The sequence below is a fragment of the Bombina bombina genome, chromosome 1 (genome assembly GCF_027579735.1).
Source record: "Bombina bombina isolate aBomBom1 chromosome 1, aBomBom1.pri, whole genome shotgun sequence".
In the NCBI taxonomy this organism is placed as follows: Eukaryota; Metazoa; Chordata; class Amphibia; order Anura; family Bombinatoridae; genus Bombina; species Bombina bombina.
This window is the reverse complement of record NC_069499.1, coordinates 486,816,944-486,837,652: the sequence shown is the minus strand read 5'-3', so window position 1 is coordinate 486,837,652 and position 20,709 is coordinate 486,816,944. Positions and strand designations below refer to the sequence as shown.

At 38.1% G+C, this 20,709-nt stretch overlaps 1 protein-coding gene across 1 annotated transcript in view; it reads left to right on the top strand.

Moving 5' to 3' along the window:
* The window catches only part of ITGAV (integrin subunit alpha V), a 242,984-nt gene extending 223,160 nt beyond the window's left edge, over positions 1-19,824 (top strand). The window contains exons 28-30 of the mRNA XM_053698539.1: positions 15,399-15,506; positions 15,745-15,867; positions 16,476-19,824. Coding sequence (XP_053554514.1) covers positions 15,399-15,506; positions 15,745-15,867; positions 16,476-16,571 — 327 coding nt within the window. The 3' untranslated portion in view covers positions 16,572-19,824. The remainder of the gene's footprint in view (positions 1-15,398; positions 15,507-15,744; positions 15,868-16,475) is intronic.
* Positions 19,825-20,709: the final 885 nt, after the last annotated feature.

Sequence of the window (20,709 nt, the reverse complement as noted above, 5' to 3'; positions counted from 1 at the left end):
ATTACGGCTGCGGCAGCATTTTGGATTGAGTCGCTGGAAGAGAACCTTAGTTCATCTACGCTAGACGACATTACGGACAGGCTTAGAGTCCTTAAACTAGCTAATTCTTTCATTTCGGAGGCCGTAGTACATTTAACTAAACTCACGGCTAAGAACTCAGGATTCGCCATACAGGCACGTAGGGCGCTGTGGCTAAAATCCTGGTCAGCTGATGTGACTTCTAAGTCCAAATTACTTAATATACCTTTCAAGGGGCAGTCTTTATTTGGGCCCGGTTTGAAAGAAATTATCGCTGACATTACAGGTGGTAAGGGCCACGCCCTACCTCAAGACAAAGCCAAAGCTAAGGCTAGACAGTCTAATTTTCGTCCCTTTCGGAATTTCAAGACAGGAGCAGCATCAACCTCCACTGCACCAAAACAGGAAGGAGCTGTTGCTCGTTACAGGCAAGGCTGGAAGCCTAACCAGTCCTGGAACAAGAGCAAGCAGGCCAGGAAACCTGCTGCTGCCCCAAAGACAGCATGAACCGAGAGCCCCCGATCCGGGACCGGAGCTAGTGGGGGGCAGACTCTCTCTCTTTGCCCAGGCCTGGGCAAGAGATGTTCAGGATCCCTGGGCTCTAGAGATCATATCTCAGGGATACCTTCTAGACTTCAAATTATCTCCCCCAAGAGGGAGATTTCATCTGTCAAGGTTGTCAACAAACCAGATAAAGAAAGAAGCGTTTCTACGCTGCGTACAAGATCTGTTATTAATGGGAGTGATCCATCCGGTTCCACGGTCGGAACAAGGACAAGGGTTCTACTCAAACCTGTTTGTGGTTCCCAAAAAAGAGGGAACTTTCAGGCCAATCTTAGATTTAAAGATTCTAAACAAATTCCTAAGAGTTCCATCGTTCAAAATGGAAACTATTCGGACAATCTTACCCATGATCCAAGAGGGTCAGTACATGACCACAGTGGATTTAAAGGATGCTTACGGTACCTAAGGTTTGCCTTCTTAGACAGGCACTACCAGTTTGTAGCTCTTCCATTCGGACTGGCTACGGCTCCAAGAATCTTCACAAAGGTTCTGGGTGCCCTTCTAGCGGTACTAAGACCGCGAGGGATTTCGGTAGCTCCGTACCTAGACGACATTCTAATACAAGCTTCAAGCTTTCAAACTGCCAAGTCTCATACAGAGTTAGTTCTGGCATTTCTAAGGTCGCATGGATGGAAGGTGAACGAAAAGAAGAGTTCTCTTTTTCCTCTCACAAGAGTTCCATTCTTGGGGACTCTTATAGATTCTGTAGAAATGAAGATTTACCTGACAGAAGACAGGTTAACAAAGCTTCAAAATGCATGCCGCGTCCTTCATTCCATTCAACACCCGTCAGTAGCTCAATGCATGGAGGTGATCGGCTTAATGGTAGCGGCAATGGACATAGTACCTTTTGCACGCCTACACCTCAGACCGCTGCAATTATGCATGCTAAGTCAGTGGAATGGGGATTACTCAGATTTGTCCCCTACTCTGAATCTGAATCAAGAGACCAGAAATTCTCTTCTATGGTGGCTTCATCGGCCACACCTGTCCAGGGGGATGCCATTCAGCAGGCCAGACTGGACAATTGTAACAACAGACGCCAGCCTACTAGGTTGGGGCGCTGTCTGGAATTCTCTGAAGGCTCAGGGACTATGGAATCAGGAGGAGAGTCTCCTTCCAATAAACATTCTGGAATTGAGAGCAGTTCTCAATGCCCTTCTGGCTTGGCCCCAGTTAACAACTCGGGGGTTCATCAGGTTTCAGTCGGACAACATCACGACTGTAGCTTACATCAACCATCAGGGAGGGACAAGAAGCTCCCTAGCAATGATGGAAGTATCAAAGATAATTCGCTGGGCAGAGTCTCACTCTTGCCACCTGTCAGCAATCCACATCCCGGGAGTGGAGAACTGGGAGGCGGATTTCTTGAGCCGCCAGACTTTTCATCCGGGGGAGTGGGAACTTCATCCGGAGGTCTTTGCCCAAATACTTCGACGTTGGGGCAAACCAGAGATAGATCTCATGGCGTCTCGCCAGAACGCCAAACTTCCTCGCTACGGGTCCAGATCCAGGGATCCGGGAGCAGTTCTGATAGATGCTTTGACAGCACCTTGGAACTTCAGGATGGCTTATGTGTTTCCACCCTTCCCGCTGCTTCCTCGATTGATTGCCAAAATCAAACAGGAGAGAGCATCAGTAATTCTAATAGCACCTGCATGGCCACGCAGGACTTGGTATGCAGATCTGGTGGACATGTCATCCTGTCCGCCTTGGTATCTACCTCTAAGACAGGACCTTCTGATACAGGGTCCATTCAAACATCAAAATCTAACTTCTCTGAAGCTGACTGCTTGGAAATTGAACGCTTGATTTTATCAAAACGTGGTTTTTCTGAGTCGGTTATTGATACCCTGATTCAGGCTAGGAAGCCTGTTACCAGAAGGATTTACCATAAAATATGGCGGAAATACCTATACTGGTGCGAATCCAAAGGTTACTCCTGGAGTAAGGTTAGGATCGCTAGGATATTGTCTTTTCTACAAGAAGGTTTAGAAAAGGGTTTATCAGCTAGTTCATTAAAGGGACAGATTTCAGCTCTGTCCATCTTGTTACACAGACGTCTGTCAGAAAATCCAGACGTCCAGTCCTTTTGTCAGGCTTTAGCTAGGATCAAGCCTGTATTTAAAGCTGTTGCTCCACCATGGAGTTTAAACTTAGTTCTTAACGTTTTACAGGGTGTTCCGTTTGAACCCCTTCATTCCATTGATATAAAAATGTTATCTTGGAAAGTTCTGTTTTTAATGGCTATTTCCTCGGCTCGAAGAGTCTCTGAGTTATCAGCCTTACATTGTGATTCCCCTTATCTGATTTTTCACTCAGACAAGGTAGTTCTGCGTACTAAACCTGGGTTCTTACCTAAGGTAGTCACTAACAGGAACATCAATCAAGAGATTGTTGTACCATCCTTGTGTCCAAATCCTTCTTCAAAGAAGGAACGTCTTCTACACAATCTGGATGTAGTTCGTGCCCTCAAGTTCTACTTGCAGGCAACTAAGGATTTTCGCCAAACTTCTTCCTTGTTTGTCGTTTACTCTGGACAGAGGAGAGGTCAAAAAGCTTCTGCTACCTCTCTCTCTTTTTGGCTTCGTAGCATAATACGTTTAGCCTATGAGACTGCTGGACAGCAGCCTCCTGAAAGAATTACAGCTCACTCCACTAGAGCTGTGGCTTCCACTTGGGCCTTTAAGAATGAGGCCTCTGTTGAACAGATTTGCAAGGCTGCAACTTGGTCTTCGCTTCATACTTTTTCCAAATTTTACAAATTTGACACTTTTGCTTCTTCGGAGGCTATTTTTGGGAGAAAGGTTCTTCAGGCAGTGGTTCCTTCTATATAATGAGCCTGCCTATCCCTCCCGTCATCCGTGTACTTTTGCTTTGGTATTGGTATCCCAGAAGTAATGATGACCCGTGGACTGATCACACATAACAGAAGAAAACATAATTTATGCTTACCTGATAAATTCCTTTCTTCTGTTGTGTGATCAGTCCACGGCCCGCCCTGTTTTAAGGCAGGTAGATATCTTTTAAATTATACTCCAGTCACCACTTCACCCTTGGTTACTCCTTTCTCGTTGATTCTTGGTCGAATGACTGGGACTGACGTAGAGGGGAGGAGCTATATGCAGCTCTGCTGGGTGAATCCTCTTGCATTTCCTGTTGGGGAGGAGTTATATCCCAGAAGTAATGATGACCCGTGGACTGATCACACAACAGAAGAAAGGAATTTATCAGGTAAGCATAAATTATGTTTTTTTATATTATCAGAGTTGATGTCAGGTTTATGTCTCTAGCTATTTTAGCTAGAAGAGCTTTATGGCTTAAAACTTGGAATGCTGATATGGCTTCTAAATCAACTCTACTTTCCATTTCTTTCCAGGGTAACAAATTATTTGGTTCTCAGTTGGATTCTATTATCTCAACTGTTACTGGTGGGAAAGGAACTTTTTTACCACAGGATAAAAAATCTAAGGGTAAAAACAGGGCTAATAATCGTTTTCGTTCCTTTCGTTTCAACAAAGAACAAAAGCCTGATCCTTCATCCTCAGGAGCAGTTTCAGTTTGGAAACCATCTCCAGTCTGGAATAAATCCAAGCCTTCTAGAAAGGCAAAGCCTGCTTCTAAGTCCACATGAAGGTGCGGCCCTCATTCCAGCTCAGCTGGTACGGGGCAGGTTACGTTTTTTCAAAGAAATTTGGATCAATTCTGTTCACAATCTTTGGATTCAGAACATTGTTTCAGAAGGGTACAAAATTGGTTTCAAGATGAGACCTCCTGCAAAGAGATTTTTTCTTTCCCGTGTCCCAGTAAATCCAGTGAAAGCTCAAGCATTTCTGAATTGTGTTTCAGATCTAGAGTTGGCTGGAGTAATTATGCCAGTTCCAGTTCTGGAACAGGGGATGGGGTTTTATTCAAATCTCTTCATTGTACCAAAGAAGGAGAATTCCTTCAGACCAGTTCTGGATCTAAAAATATTGAATCGTTATGTAAGGATACCAACGTTCAAAATGGTAACTGTAAGGACTATCTTGCCTTTTGTTCAGCAAGGGCATTATATGTCCACAATAGATTTACAGGATGCATATCTGCATATTCCGATTCATCCAGATCATTATCAGTTCCTGAGATTCTCTTTTCTGGACAAGCATTACCAGTTTGTGGCTCTGCCGTTTGGCCTAGCTACAGCTCCAAGAATTTTTACAAAGGTTCTCGGTGCCCTTCTGTCTGTAATCAGAGAACAGGGTATTGTGGTATTTCCTTATTTGGACGATATCTTGGTACTTGCTCAGTCTTTACATTTAGCAGAATCTCATACGAATCGACTTGTGTTGTTTCTTCAAGATCATGGTTGGAGGATCAATTCACCAAAAAGTTCATTGATTCCTCAGACAAGGATAACCTTTCTGGGTTTCCAGATAGATTCAGTGTCCATGACTCTGTCTTTAACAGACAAGAGACGTCTAAAATTGATTTCAGCTTGTCGAAACCTTCAGTCACAATCATTCCCTTCGGTAGCCTTATGCATGGAAATTCTAGGTCTTATGACTGCTGCATCGGACGCGATCCCCTTTGCTCGTTTTCACATGCGACCTCTTCAGCTCTGTATGCTGAATCAATGGTGCAAGGATTACACAAAGATATCTCAATTAATATCTTTAAAACAGATTGTACGACACTCTCTAACATGGTGGACAGATCACCATCGTTTAATTCAGGGGGCTTCTTTTGTGCTTCCGACCTGGACTGTAATTTCAACAGATGCAAGTCTCACAGGTTGGGGAGCTGTGTGGGGATCTCTGACGGCACAAGGAGTTTGGGAATCTCAGGAGGTGAGATTACCGATCAATATTTTGGAACTCCGTGCAATTTTCAGAGCTCTTCAGTCTTGGCCTCTTCTGAAGAGAGAATCGTTCATTTGCTTTCAGACAGACAATGTCACAACTGTGGCATACATCAATCATCAAGGAGGGACTCACAGTCCTCTGGCTATGAAAGAAGTATCTCGAATTCTGGTTTGGGCGGAATCCAGCTCCTGTCTAATCTCTGTGGTTCATATCCCAGGTATAGACAATTGGGAAGCGGATTATCTCAGTCGCCAAACGTTGCATCCGGGCGAATGGTCTCTTCACCCAGAGGTATTTCTTCAGATTGTTCAAATGTGGGAGCTTCCAGAAATAGATCTGATGGCGTCTCATCTAAACAAGAAACTTCCCAGGTATCTGTCCAGATCCCGGGATCCTCAGGCGGAAGCAGTGGATGCATTATCACTTCCTTGGAAGTATCATCCTGCTTATATCTTTCCGCCTCTAGTTCTTCTTCCAAGAGTAATCTCCAAGATTCTGAAGGAATGCTCGTTTGTTCTGCTGGTAGCTCCGGCATGGCCTCACAGGTTTTGGTATGCGGATCTTGTCCGGATGGCCTCTTGCCATCCGTGGACTCTTCCGCTACGACCAGACCTTCTGTCGCAAGGTCCTTTTTTCCATCAGGATCTCAAATCCTTAAATTTAAAGGTATGGAGATTGAACGCTTGATTCTTAGTCAAAGAGGTTTCTCTGACTCTGTGATTAATACTATGTTACAGGCTCGTAAATCTGTATCCAGAGAGATATATTATAGAGTCTGGAAGACTTATATTTCTTGGTGTCTTTCTCATCATTTTTCTTGGCATTCTTTTAGAATCCCGAGAATTTTACAGTTTCTTCAGGATGGTTTAGATAAAGGTTTATCAGCAAGTTCTTTGAAAGGACAAATCTCTGCTCTTTCTGTTCTTTTTCACAGAAAGATTGCTAATCTTCCTGATATTCATTGTTTTGTACAAGCTTTGGTTCGTATAAAACCTGTCATTAAGTCAATTTCTCCACCTTGGAGTTTGAATTTGGTTCTGGAGGCTCTTCAAGCTCCTCCGTTTGAACCTATGCATTCATTGGACATTAAATTAATTTCTTGGAAAGTTTTGTTCCTTTTGGCAATCTCTTCTGCCAGAAGAATTTCTGAATTATCTGCTTTTTCTTGTGAGTCTCCTTTTCTGATTTTTCATCAGGATAAGGCGGTATTGCGAACTTCTTTTGAATTTTTACCTAAAGTTGTGAATTCCAACAACATTAGTAGAGAAATTGTGGTTCCTTCATTATGTCCTAATCCTAAGAATTCTAAGGAGAAATCGTTGCATTCTTTGGATGTTGTTAGAGCTTTGAAATATTATGTTGAAGCTACTAAGTCTTTCCGAAAGACTTCTAGTTTGTTTGTTATCTTTTCCGGTTCTAGAAAAGGCCAGAAAGCTTCTGCCATTTCTTTGGCATCTTGGTTGAAATCTTTAATTCATCTTGCCTATGTTGAGTCGGGTAAAACTCCGCCTCAAAGGATTACAGCTCATTCTACTAGGTCAGTTTCTACTTCCTGGGCGTTTAAGAATGAAGCTTCGATTGATCAGATTTGCAAAGCAGCAACTTGGTCCTCTTTGCATACTTTTACTAAATTCTACCATTTTGATGTATTTTCTTCTTCTGAAGCAGTTTTTGGTAGAAAAGTACTTCAGGCAGCAGTTTCAGTTTGAATCTTCTGCTTATGTTTTTCTTTAAACTTTATTTTGGGTGTGGATTATTTTCAGCAGGAATTGGCTGTCTTTATTTTATCCCTCCCTCTCTAGTGACTCTTGCGTGGAAAGATCCACATCTTGGGTAATCATTATCCCATACGTCACTAGCTCATGGACTCTTGCTAATTACATGAAAGAAAACATAATTTATGTAAGAACTTACCTGATAAATTCATTTCTTTCATATTAGCAAGAGTCCATGAGGCCCGCCCTTTTTTTGTGGTGGTTATGATTTTTGTATAAAGCACAATTATTCCAATTCCTTATTTTATATGCTTTCGCACTTTTTTATCACCCCACTTCTTGGCTATTCGTTAAACTGAATTATGGGTGTGGTGAGGGGTGTATTTATAGGCATTTTGAGGTTTGGGAAACTTTGCCCCTCCTGGTAGGAATGTATATCCCATACGTCACTAGCTCATGGACTCTTGCTAATATGAAAGAAATGAATTTATCAGGTAAGTTCTTACATAAATTATGTTTTTTTATTTTATTCTTCTGGCACCATGTATACCCTAATGTTTCTCCTACTTTTCCTTGTTCCCTCAGGAGAATGACTGGGGTAATGAGGAAGTGGGAGAGATATTTAAGCCTTTGGCTGGGGTTTCTTTGCTTCCTCCTGGTGGCCAGGTGTTGTATCTCCCAACAGTAAGCAATGAAGCCGTGGACTCTCCCTATCCGTAAGGAAAGGAATTTATCTGGTAAGCATAAATTATGTTTCTTTCATGTAATTAGCAAGAGTCCATGAGCTAGTGACGTATGGGATATACATTCCTACCAGGAGGGGCAAAGTTTCCCAAACCTTAAAATGCCTATAAATACACCCCTCACCACACCCACAATTCAGTTTTACAAACTTTGCCTCCGATGGAGGTGGTGAAGTAAGTTTGTGCTAGATTCTACGTTGATATGCGCTCCGCAGCAAGTTGGAGCCCGGTTTTCCTCTCAGCGTGCAGTGAATGTCAGAGGGATGTGAGGAGAGTATTGCCTATTTGAATGCAGTGATCTCCTTCTACGGGGTCTATTTCATAGGTTCTCTGTTATCGGTCGTAGAGATTCATCTCTTACCTCCCTTTTCAGATCGACGATATACTCTTATATATACCATTACATCTGCTGATTCTCGTTTCAGTACTGGTTTGGCTTTCTACAAACATGTAGATGAGTGTCCTGGGGTAAGTAAATCTTATTTTCTGTGACACTCTAAGCTATGGTTGGGCACTTTGTTTATAAAGTTCTAAATATATGTATTCAAACATTTATTTGCCTTGACTCAGAATGTTCAACATTCCTTATTTTTCAGACAGTCAGTTTCATATTTGGGATAAATGCATTTGTTTCAATTTGACTTTTTCCCTGTGGGCTGTTAGGCTCGCGGGGGCAGAAAATGCTTCATTTTATTGCGTCATTCTTGGCGCAAAATTTTTTTTCTGTTTCCGTGTCGCCGGAAGTTGCGTCATTTTTTGACGTTTTTTTTGCGTCAAAAATGTCGGCGTTCCGGATGTGGCGTCATTTTTGGCGCCAAAAGCATTTAGGCGCCAAATAATGTGGGCGTCTTTTTTTGGCGCTAAAAAATATGGGCGTCATTTTTGTCTCCACATTATTTAAGTCTCATTGTTTATTGCTTCTGGTTGCTAGAAGCTTGTTCACTGGCATTTTTTTCCCATTCCTGAAACTGTCATTTAAGGAATTTGATCAATTTTGCTTTATATGTTGTTTTTTTCTTTTACATATTGCAAGATGTTCCACGTTGCAACTGAGTCAGAAGATACTTCAGGAAAATCACTGCCCAGTGCTGGAGCTACCAAGCTAAGTGTATCTGCTATAAACTTTTGGTATCTGTTTCTCCAGCTGTTGTTTGTATTGCATGTCATGTCAAACTTATTAATGCAGATAAAATTTCCTTTAGTACTGTTACATTACCTGTTGCTGTTCCGTCAACATCTAATTTTCAGAGTGTTCCTGATAACATAAGAGATTTTATTTTTTAAATCCATTAAGAAGGCTATGTCTGTTATTTCTCCTTCTAGTATACATAAAAGTCTTTTAAAACTTCTCTTTTTTCAGATGAATTTTTAAATGAACATCATCATTCTGATACTGATAATGGTTCTTCTGGTTCAGAGGTTTCTGTCTCAGAGGTTGATGCTGATAAATCTTTGTATTTGTTCAAGATGGAATTTATTCGTTCTTTACTTAAAGAAGTATTATTAGCATTAGAAATAGAGGATTCTGGTCCTCTTGATACTAAATGTAAACGTTTAAATAAGGTTTTTAAATCTCCTGTAGTTATTCCAGAAGTGTTTAATCTCCCTGATGCTATTTCTGAAGTAATTTCCAGGGAATGGAATAATTTGGGTAATTTATTTACTCCTTCTAGACGTTTAAGCAATTATATCCTGTGCCATCTGACAGATTAGAGTTTTTTGGGACAAAAATCCCTAAGGTTATGGGGCAGTCTCTACTCCTGCTAATGTACTACTATTCCTACGGCAGATAGTACTTCATTTAAGGATCCTTTAGATAGGAAAATTGAATCCTTTCTAAGAAAAGCTTACTTATGTTCAGGTAATCTTCTTAGACCTGCTATATTTTTAGCGGATGTTGCTGCAGCTTCAACTTTTTGGTTAGAAGTTTTAGCGCAACAAGTAACAGATCATAATTTTATAGCATTATTATTATTCTATAACATGCTAATAATTTTATTGGTGATACCATCTTTTGATATCATTAGAGTTGATGTCAGGTATATGTCTCTAGCTATTTTAGCTAGAAAAGCTTTATGGATTAAACTTGGAATGCTGATATGTCTTCTAAGTCAACTTTGCTTTCCCTTTCTTTCCAGGGTAAATAATCATTTTCGTTCCTTTCCTCACAACAAGGAACAAAAGCCTGATCCTTCATCCTCAGGAGCGGTATCAGTTTGGAAACTATTTCCAGTTTGGAATATATCCAAACCTTATAGAAACCTATAGCCAGCTCCTAAGTACCTATGAAGGTGCGGCCCTTATTCCAGCTCAGCTGGTATGGGGCAGATTACGTTTTATTCAAAGAAATTTGGATCAATTCCGTTCTCAATCTCTGGTTTCAGAACATTGTTTCAGAAAGTTACAGAATTGGCTTCAAGTTAAGGCCTCCTGCTAAGAGATTTTTTTCTTTCCCGTGTCCCAGTTAACACAGCAAGGCTCAGCGTTTCTGAAATGTGTTTCAGATCTAGAGTTGGCTGGAGTAATTATGCCAGTTCCAGTTCTGGAACAGGGGCTGGGGTTTTATTTTATCTCTTCATTGTACCAAAGAAGGTCAATTCCTTCAGACCAGTTCCGGATCTATCATTATTGAATCGTTATGTTAGGATACCAACATTCAAGATGGTTACTGTAGGACTATCCTGCCTTTTGTTTAGCAAGGGCATTATATGTCTACAATAGATTTACAAGATGTGTATCTGCATATTCCGATTCATCCAGATCACTTTTAGTGTCTGAGATTCTCTTTTTAGACAAGTATTACCAGTTTTGTGGCTCTACCGTTTGGCCTAGCCTCAGTTCCAAGAATTTTTTTCAAAGGTTATCGGTGCCCTTCTTTCTGTAATCAGAGAACAGGGTTTTGGTATTTCCTTATTTGGACGATATCTTGGTACTTGCTCAGTCTTCTCATTTTCGAAGAATCTCATACGAATCGACTTGTGTTGTTTCTTCAAGTTCATGGTTGGAGGATCAATTTACCAATCAGTTCATTGATTCCTCAGACAAGGGTAACCTTTTTAGGTTTCTAGATAGATTCAGTGTCTATGACTCTGTCCTTGTCAGACAAGAGAAGTTTAACATTGATATCAGCTTGTCAAAACCTTCAGTCACAATCATTCCCTTTGGTAGCCTTATGCATGGAAATGTTAGGTCTTAGGACTGCCGCATCAGATGCGATCTCCTTTGCTCGTTTTCACATGCGACCTCTTCAGCTCTGTATGCTGAACCAATGGTGCAGGGATTACTCAAAGATATCTCAATTAATATCTTTAAACCGATTTTACGACACTCTCTGACATGGTGGACAGATCACCATCGTTTAGTTCAGGGGGCTTCTTTGTTCTTCCGACCTGGACTATAATCTCAACAGATGCAAGTCTTACAGGTTGGGGAGCTGTGTGGGGGTATCTGACGGCACAAGGGGTTTGGGAATCTCAGGAGGTGAGATTTCCGATCAATATTTTGGAACTCCGTGCAATTTTCAGAGCTCTTCAGTCTTGGCCTCTTCTGAAGAGAGAGTTGTCCATTTGTTTTCAGATAGACAATGTCACAACTGTGGCATACATCAATCATCAAGGAGGGACTCACAGTCCTCTGGCTATGAAAGAAGTATCTCGAATTTTGGTTTGGGCGGAATCCAGCTCCTGTCTAATCTCTGCGGTTCATATCCCAGGTATGGACAATTGGAAAGCGGATTATCTCAGTCGCCAAACGTTGCACTTGGGCGAATGGTCTTCACCCAGAGGTATTTCCTCAGATTGTTCAAATGTGGGAACTCCCAGAAATAGATCTGATGGCTTCTCATCTAAACAAGAAACTTCCCTGGTATCTGTCCGGATCCCGGGATCCTCGGGCGGAGGCAGTGGATGCATTTTTTTCCTTGGAAGTATCATCCTGCCTATATCTTTCCGCCTCTAGTTTTTCTTCCAAGAGTAATCTCCAAGATTCTGAAGGAATGCTCGTTTGTTCTGCTGGTAGCTCCGGCATGGCCTCACAGGTTTTGGTATGCGGATCTGGTCCGGATGGCCTCTTGCCAACCGTGGACTCTTCCGTTAAGACCAGACCTTCTGTCGCAAGGTCCTTTTTTCCATTAGGATCTGAAATCCTTAAATTTAAAGGTATGGAGATTGAACGCTTGATTCTGGGTCAAAGAGGTTTCTCTGACTCTGTGATTAATACTATGTTACAGGCGCGTAAATCTGTATCTAGAGAGATATATTATAGAGTCTGGAAGACTTATATTTCTTGGTGTCTTTCTCATCATTTTTTGGCATTCTTTTAGAATACCGAGAATTTTACAGTTTCTTCAGGATGGTTTAGATAAGGGTTTGTCCGCAAGTTCCTTGAAAGGTCAAATCTCTGCTCTTTCTGTTCTTTTTCATAGAAAGATTGCTATTCTTCCTGATATTCATTGTTTTGTACAAGCTTTGGTTCGTATAAAACCTGTCATTAAGTCAATTTCTCCTCTTTGGAGTTTGAATTTGGTTCTGGGGGCTCTTCAAGTTCCTCCGTTTGAACCTATGCATTCATTGGACATTAAATTACTTTCTTGGAAAGTTTTGTTCCTTTTGGCAATCTCTTCTGCCAGAAGAGTTTCTGAATTATCTGCTCTTTCTTGGGAGTCTCCTTTTCTAATTTTTCATCAGGATAAGGCGGTGTTGCGAACTTCTTTTGATTTTTTACCTAAAGTTGTGAATTCCAACAACATTAGTAGAGAATTTGTGGTTCCTTCATTATGTCCTAATCCTAAGAATTCTAGGGAGAAATCGTTGCATTCTTTGGATGTTGTTAGAGCTTTGAAATATTATGTTGAAGCTACTAAGTCTTTCCGTAAGACTTCTAGTTTATTTGTTATCTTTTCCGGTTCTAGAAAAGGCCAGAAAGCTTCTGCCATTTCTTTGGCATCTTGGTTGAAATCTTTATTTCATCATGCTTATGTCGAGTCGGGTAAAACTCCGCCTCTAAGGATTACAGTTCATTCTACTAGTTCAGTTTCTACTTCCTGGGCGTTTAGGAATGAAGCTTCGATTGATCAGATTTGCAAAGCAGCAACTTGGTCCTCTTTGCATACTTTTTCTAAATTCTACCATTTTGATGTGTTTTCTTCTTCTGAAGCAGTTTTTGGTAGAAAAGTACTTCTGGCAGTGGTTTCAGTTTGAATCTTCTGCTTATGTTTTTCATTAAACTTTATTTTGGGTGTGGATTATTTTCAGCAGGAATTGGCTGTCTTTATTTTATCCCTCCCTCTCTAGTGACTCTTGTGTGTTAAGATCCACATCTTGGGTAGTCATTATCCCATACGTCACTAGCTCATGGACTCTTGCTAATTACATGAAAGAAAACATAATTTATGTAAGAACTTACCTGATAAATTCATTTCTTTCATATTAGCAAGAGTCCATGAGGCCCGCCCTTTTTTGTGGTGGTTATGATTTTTTGGTATAAAGCACAATTATTCCAATTCCTTATTTTATATGCTTTCGCACTTTTTTCTTATCACCCCACTTCTTGGCTATTCGTTAAACTGAATTGTGGGTGTGGTGAGGGGTGTATTTATAGGCATTTTAAGGTTTGGGAAACTTTGCCCCTCCTGGTAGGAATGTATATCCCATACGTCACTAGCTCATGGACTCTTGCTAATATGAAAGAAATTAATTTATCAGGTAAGTTCTTACATAAATTATGTTTTTTTATTGATGTAAGCAGGCAAACTTACAGGCAAACTTACATCCAGTAATTATATACATTAATTGCCAAGTACTCAAATATAATTGTAAGATCACAGTACAGCTACAAATAGCATATATAAAGAATTTCACACACTGTCAAGTAAGGGATGCCTGTAAAACTTAAAGCAAAAATGTTAGTTCTCGTTTTTTTTTATGTCACATGGTAGTTACCCCTACAAAATATCTTATGTAAAGCTAACAAATGTTTCTTTACAAATAAGTAATGGCCTATTTTGGACCAATTTTCATATAATCTCAGCCTAATGGGGACACAATAGGAGATTTATAATATAACTTAGGCCACATTTGGACCCAAGAAAGTTGTTGGTCTTCAAACACAAACTGTAAAATGAATTAGCTATGTCTGAACCTGACAATTTATTGTCATAATAGTCCAAGGAGATTAGATGATGGTCCCTATTATATATAAATAAAAATAATAAAACAAAAAAGAAGGGGGCGGGTCCGAACATCGACCAAGATGGCTGCTTTTAATGTTAGCTGAATTCGGGAGCTGATAGATCCGTTGTCTATTGCTTCTCAAGCATATAATCCGAGCCCTGAATAACAAGTGTTCTGTACATTAATATCTGAAGAACGGATTCATGTGTTTTCAACTTCGAATTCCAGCCAAGCAGACCGGAATAGATGAGGAACGCAGCGGAGGCCTAACAACAGACCTGGCTCCTCATTTACCCTCCCTGAGTCCTGATATGTCAGGAGCTACAGCCGCATGGGCTGTTTAGTTACGATATCCTGAACTAGGAGAAACTTCTAAATATAAGGAACCATCTACTATAATACTAAACCTAGAGATACCTCCCAAAGCGAAGCACTAATATTTCCTATTTGCAATGGAAGGACTTAACAGATAGGAGAGGCGGATTACCCGGCTCTTGGGCGACCACTTTAAAAGTCTGGAAGTGGAGCTTTGCAGGTTATTTGCCCCTCTAACACCTCAATACTGCCATTTCTTTATTGTATGGTTATGTAAGCTTTGTAAGATAAAAGTAAGCTTTTCTTGTTATTTGACTAAGCACCTGCCATGAATTGATAGCCTGCTCTCCCCCAGATTATTATATTGTGCCTATGGGACACACCTGTTCTGAATCTTCTCAGATGCAGCCTTTCAACTGTTTATTACGTTTGATCTATAAAGAGGCCCTTCTTCTTTTTTTTTTTTTTTTTTTTTTTTTGAAATTTATCCAATTGGCCAGCAGTGTCCTTTAATTGTAAATTTATCCTGGTGAGTCATATCATACTACAACTTTAAAACATAACATACTTAGACTCTAACAGGGATGCTTCTTAGTGAAGATAAGAGTTCACCATAACGGTATTATAATTTTGTAATCCCAGTCCTGTGGTATGGAATAGTCTCTGTCTCCTGCTTAACCCACTCCGTGTCGATCATCTTGGGTGTCAGAGAGCGCATCTATAGTGTGGTGGCCTGCAAAAGAGATTTGCCGGCCCCATGGGCTCAATGTGATCGATATAATTTGTCTCTCAGGGAAACAACCTAGTTCTGCTCCCAGATTGCCCCTAGGAACAACTAAAGTTGCCGATCTACATCGGGTGACAATCTCAAATTGAAGATATGTAATAAATTATTTTATTTATTTTTTTCCTGCAAATAACTGTATAAATTGCTTATACTTAATTCAGGAAACACAAAAGTTTAGAGGGCAATGTTGTGTTTTTTTTCTGTTAACTTTTCCTCACCTTTAAGTATTTCTTTTATTACAGGCAGAAAATCAAAATCATTCATACTCCCTGAAATCATCCGCTTTCTTCCATGTTATAGAATTTCCGTATAAAAACTTACCAATTGCTGATATAACTAATTCTACAGTGGTGAGTGTTCATTACCTCTTCTAGTTATATATATGGGTGTGTGTTGGTAATTGTAAAAGCTAAAGGGAAATGTGAAATATAACGTTAGATTAAAATAGAATTATCCCAAGCAGTTAAATGGGGCTGCATAGTAATTCTACTGCTTTGACTTATTTTTGCTTTTCTCTCTGTCTGTTATTTAGGTCTTATATATAGTTGTTTAGTGAAGTATTGATAAGCAATCATCTTTTTTTTTTAGGTCACAACAAATGTTTTATGGGTTAATCAGTCAACCAATTTGCCAGTGCCAGTGTGGGTGATTGTCTTAGCTGTGTTATCGGGTTTGCTGCTTTTATCACTCATGGTTTTGATCATGTACAAGGTAAGTTATTTATTTCTAAATGTTTCAACTTTAAAATCTGCTATACGTTATTTTGTATGCTTTGCTCCAATAACATACTATATAATACCATCACCCTTGATATAAAAAAGTTACTAGTGAGATCCTTTACATATTATTGTGAGTGTAGAAAAAAGAAGAAAAAAATATAAAAAAAAATATATATATTAGGTGAAAATTATACCTAGGTAGGCTCAGAACTGGGAGCTGGTTGCTGATTGCTAGCTCCCACATAAACGTCTCTCGTTATTGGTTCACTAGATGAGTTTAATTTGTTCCCAGTAGTGCACTGCTGCTTCTTCAACAAAGGATACCAAAAGAATGAAGCAAATTTGCCTCCCACTTTACACCTAATCAGCCACATTTTCAGTTAGTCTATTTATTTGACTAAACCATTTAAAAACGTGACTTGGATTAACAATCTAAATAAAATGTAACCCTAATTGTTTTTGTTGGGGAGGGTTTTTTGGTCATGGAGTAAGTGCTATTGAATCTCTAGAACAGCAATGACAAGTCAGCATTTAGTAACAATTTAAAGGCTCTTTACTAATGTGCTAGTTTAATATATATATATCTTTCTTTTTTTTTAGTGTGGTTTCTTCAAACGTGTTCGACCTCCACAAGAAGAGACTGAAAGAGAACAGCTACAGCCGCAAGAAAATGGAGAAGGAATTACAGATGCTTGAACCAAATAGATTAAAATATTTTGTTTGTGTAACATGTATTGCTGTAGGTGTACGACCGTTATGACTTGTACCATGTTGCTTCAATACATTGTACCACTAAATGCTTTCATTTTCTGAAAGTGGCAGTTTGACATGCTTTAAGGTTGACTGCATCATATTTTCTCCTTTTTGTCTTTACAATTTTGCTTGAGTGCTGCACAGGTATCTCACTAGAAGTTACAGTAATTTTACTGACATACATTTGAAGGGACAGTAAACACCTGTTATAAATACAATATATTTTTGAAGTCTTACAATAAATAATGGATGATTTTTTTAAATTATTTGTTACAGCATTAATGCCATGTTTGCTGCAATTGTTTTTCAATAGTCAAACCTCTACCAACCATTTGGTAGGAGCCAATCCGGACTTCTTACATTAGTAGACAATGGTAGCCATGTTATTGTGTTAACAAAATAGCCATTGTTTTGTTGTTGCTTATCAAATTATCCCCATTGTGGAAAAGGGGGCAAAGTAAATAAAGTATATTCCCAAGTTTTCTTTAATGTATATAATATAACTGTTTATATTACAATGTCAAAGTGTTTACTGTTCCTTTAAGATTAAGGTGGGCGTTCTTTTGCAGCAGGGAAGTGTATATTTCTGATTCTGAGCATCCTGCATATGATTTGGAAAGTGTACTGTAGCATTTGAAAATTATTTTGATACTTGGATATTGACATTGCCATGTATTTCCCCTTGACTAGTTTTAAGAAGTGTCTGTCTTTAACATTCTAGGAATATACTAAAGGCTTTTTATACTTTAAACCCTGATCAGAACACAAACTATGTAAGGATATGTAATGGACGAATTTATTTTAGTATATAAAGTATGAAAATATATTTTTCAGAATAGCTGTTCTATTGTTGCTCAGAGAACAGCCATTATTTTTATACTGTTTGGAATAATTTATATACTTGAATCATAAAATAAATTGTTTAAAAATTGAGAAAATTCATTTTATGTATCCAAACACCTACACTTTTTGTTCCAGTTAACTTTACAATTTAAATTGAATTGGTGTATCATACAAATGCCAATCTGAGTTTTACTTAATTTGTAAACATAAGAACAAATGAAAATACTCCATGTTAGAACAAAGTTTTGTATGGACAAGTGCACTATAGAGATTTTAAATTGCAAATTTGTAGCATATATATTTATATAGTGAAAAAATGCATAATACTTTGCTTTTGTTTTATCTTTATAAGATGGATAAGTTGTAGCTTTTCATAGTATCAAATAGATCACAACACTAAAGATGGGTCAATACCATAATGTTTCAATATTCTACCCTGATGTGTATTTTTTAACTTTGATACTCAATACTCAATTAGAGCATTACATTTCCTATATAGTCTTCATGCATTTTAAAATATTTTGTGTGAATATTTTTAACATTTATTCTACCACACAACCTTAAGAACTAAATGTCATTTTTTAATATATGATACATTTTGATACTTCCTAAATATTGAGGTATCAAATGTACAAAGGACCCATCTCTACAAAAAAAAAAAAAAAAAAACGATAAATTTAAAGGAGATTTTTTTTCCCAAGCACTTTTGTAGCAATAATTACATTCCAAGGTTCAGTTTCGGAATGTATTTAGCAAAATCTAAATGCTTATCTATAGCACTAATGTTTACGTTTCTTACTGTCAGTCTAGCTTGTACTAATAAAGGCTATATAAAACTTGTATCTATTTCTTTACATGCTATGAAATTTCTTATATATTTCATACATTGATTTTCAGAAATGGTTTACAATTAGCTGCTGTTCTATTACAAAATTAAACACTGCCTAAATGTATTAAATATCACTGCCATTCCCTTTTTATTTCCTAATTGTGTAAAGGTCATAGAAATACATAACTGTAGAATGTAAGAATATTGATGTATTCTTTCTCCTTGTAACTTTTTGTTCATACCTGGTGTGGTAGCTGAGTGCACAGTGACAGATAGGCAAACAGCCTGTGGCACAACCAGCTCTGTTTACTGGACAATAGAAATGGCATTTTAATGAATACAGATACTGCCTCCGGTCTACCAAAATTATGCAGTCTACAATGTGTTCTTGTGTGAGATAGACTGTATAACAATACGTTGTAGTATAGCGATAATAAGTAAAATGGCTAAAATAGTTTAAATTTGATGCTTGGTTCATATTATCATTAAAGAAAAAATGGATCTATGTAACCAAGAACCTCACCTAATTTAACTATATAAATTCCTTCACAATTTTTTCTTCTTCACAATTTGTTGATATTTTTCACCAATTACCAAGTATTTTCATTAATGGGTTAATAGCCAATTAAATGTTTGCAATTTGTTTTTTTTATAGGTCTACTACTGGTAAATATTTTAGATACTGTTTTACAACAGATTGTAAAAATATATTTGTAGAACCAAGTGAAAATTTTTATTTGCATTGTAATTTGGAGTACCATATTTAAACACATCTTTGTTTAAGGAAACAATTTAGATAAATGCGTCTTCTATAGTTAAATGTGCTATTTATATACAGAATAAGCATTTAATTCAACAGTGAAACATGGGAAATAGTGCAAGTATTTCTGGTACCTTTGTTACATTTCCCCCCTAACAATGTCTTTCTATTTACCAATTGCCACCTGTGTATCTATCATCAGGTAAAGACGGAAGGCAAATTGTCCTTTAAAATGAAATAAAAATAAATTAGATTTTTATTTTAGTTTTTGACATACACAATAACACAAAACAAAACTATTTTTTTTGTTTTTAATAACACATTGTTTAGGATTTCCCCCTGTACCCTTTCTCTTTGGGTGATGTAACAAAAGAAATGGAAGATATTAATTGTGAAATTGTCAGATAAACCTTATAGTCATTCCTGAAGAGCTGTGATTGGATCTTTATTTCAAATTGATATATTATTGGTAGAGGAATTCTGGCAATATTAATGCTTAATTCTTTCATAGCGTTGACCACCTTTTTGTTTTGTTGTTCAAATTAGAATAAAATGGCTTTTGAAAAGATTAATCATGTGACCTGTTTGTGTACTTTTAAAGTTAAATCTTTTTTTTATATTAGTGTATCTAAACTCAGTCTGATAACAAATCATTTAGGGGGTTAATCTGTTCTACTACTAAGATTTTAAAAACAAAAAATAAATTAATGTATGTTACGTATTTTTGTATTGATGTTTTGTCAATAAAATGTATTAAAAACTTATTTTCTTGGTCATTTTGTACAAATATCTTACATTTTGTAAAAAGTTAAGGTTTGATAAACTACTGCTGACTTAATAAAGTAACACTGATAACAAATTGGTTGTTATTTACAATTTACTTCTATTTTCTAATTTGCTTCATTCTCCTGGTATCATTTGTTGATGGAACAACAATGCACTACTGGAAGCTAGCTGGATGCATTGGGTGAGCCAATAATTTGAATTATATATGTGCAGCCACCAATCAGCAGCTTTTCAACAAAGGATACCAAGTTGTGCACTTTGTGTGCTAACGATTGCGGAAGAAGGTGGCCATAAGTCATGTTCTGATTTTTTTTTTAGAGACTGATTTAATCTTATAAAAGTGCAACACACTGAAATCTGGATTTGCAAAAAACATAATTTATGTAAGAACTTACCTGATAAATTAATTTCTTTCATATTGGCAAGAGTCCATGAGCTAGTGACATATGGGATATACAATCCTACCAGGAGGGGCAAAGTTTCCCAAACCTCAAAATGCCTATAAATACACCCCTCACCACACCCACAATTCAGTTTAACGAATAGCCAAGCAGTGGGGTGATAAAGAAAGGAGTAGAAAGCATCAACAAAGGAAATTTGGAAATATTTGTGCTTTATACAAAAAATCATAACCACCATAAAAAGGGTGGGCCTCATGGACTCTTGCCAATATGAAAGAAATTAATTTATCAGGTAAGTTCTTACATAAATTATGTTTTCTTTCATGTAATTGGCAAGAGTCCATGAGCTAGTGACATATTGGATATCAATACCCAAGATGTGGAGTCTTCCACTCAAGAGTCACTAGAGAGGGAGGGAATAAAATAAAAACAGCCATATTCCGCTGAGAAAATAATCCACAA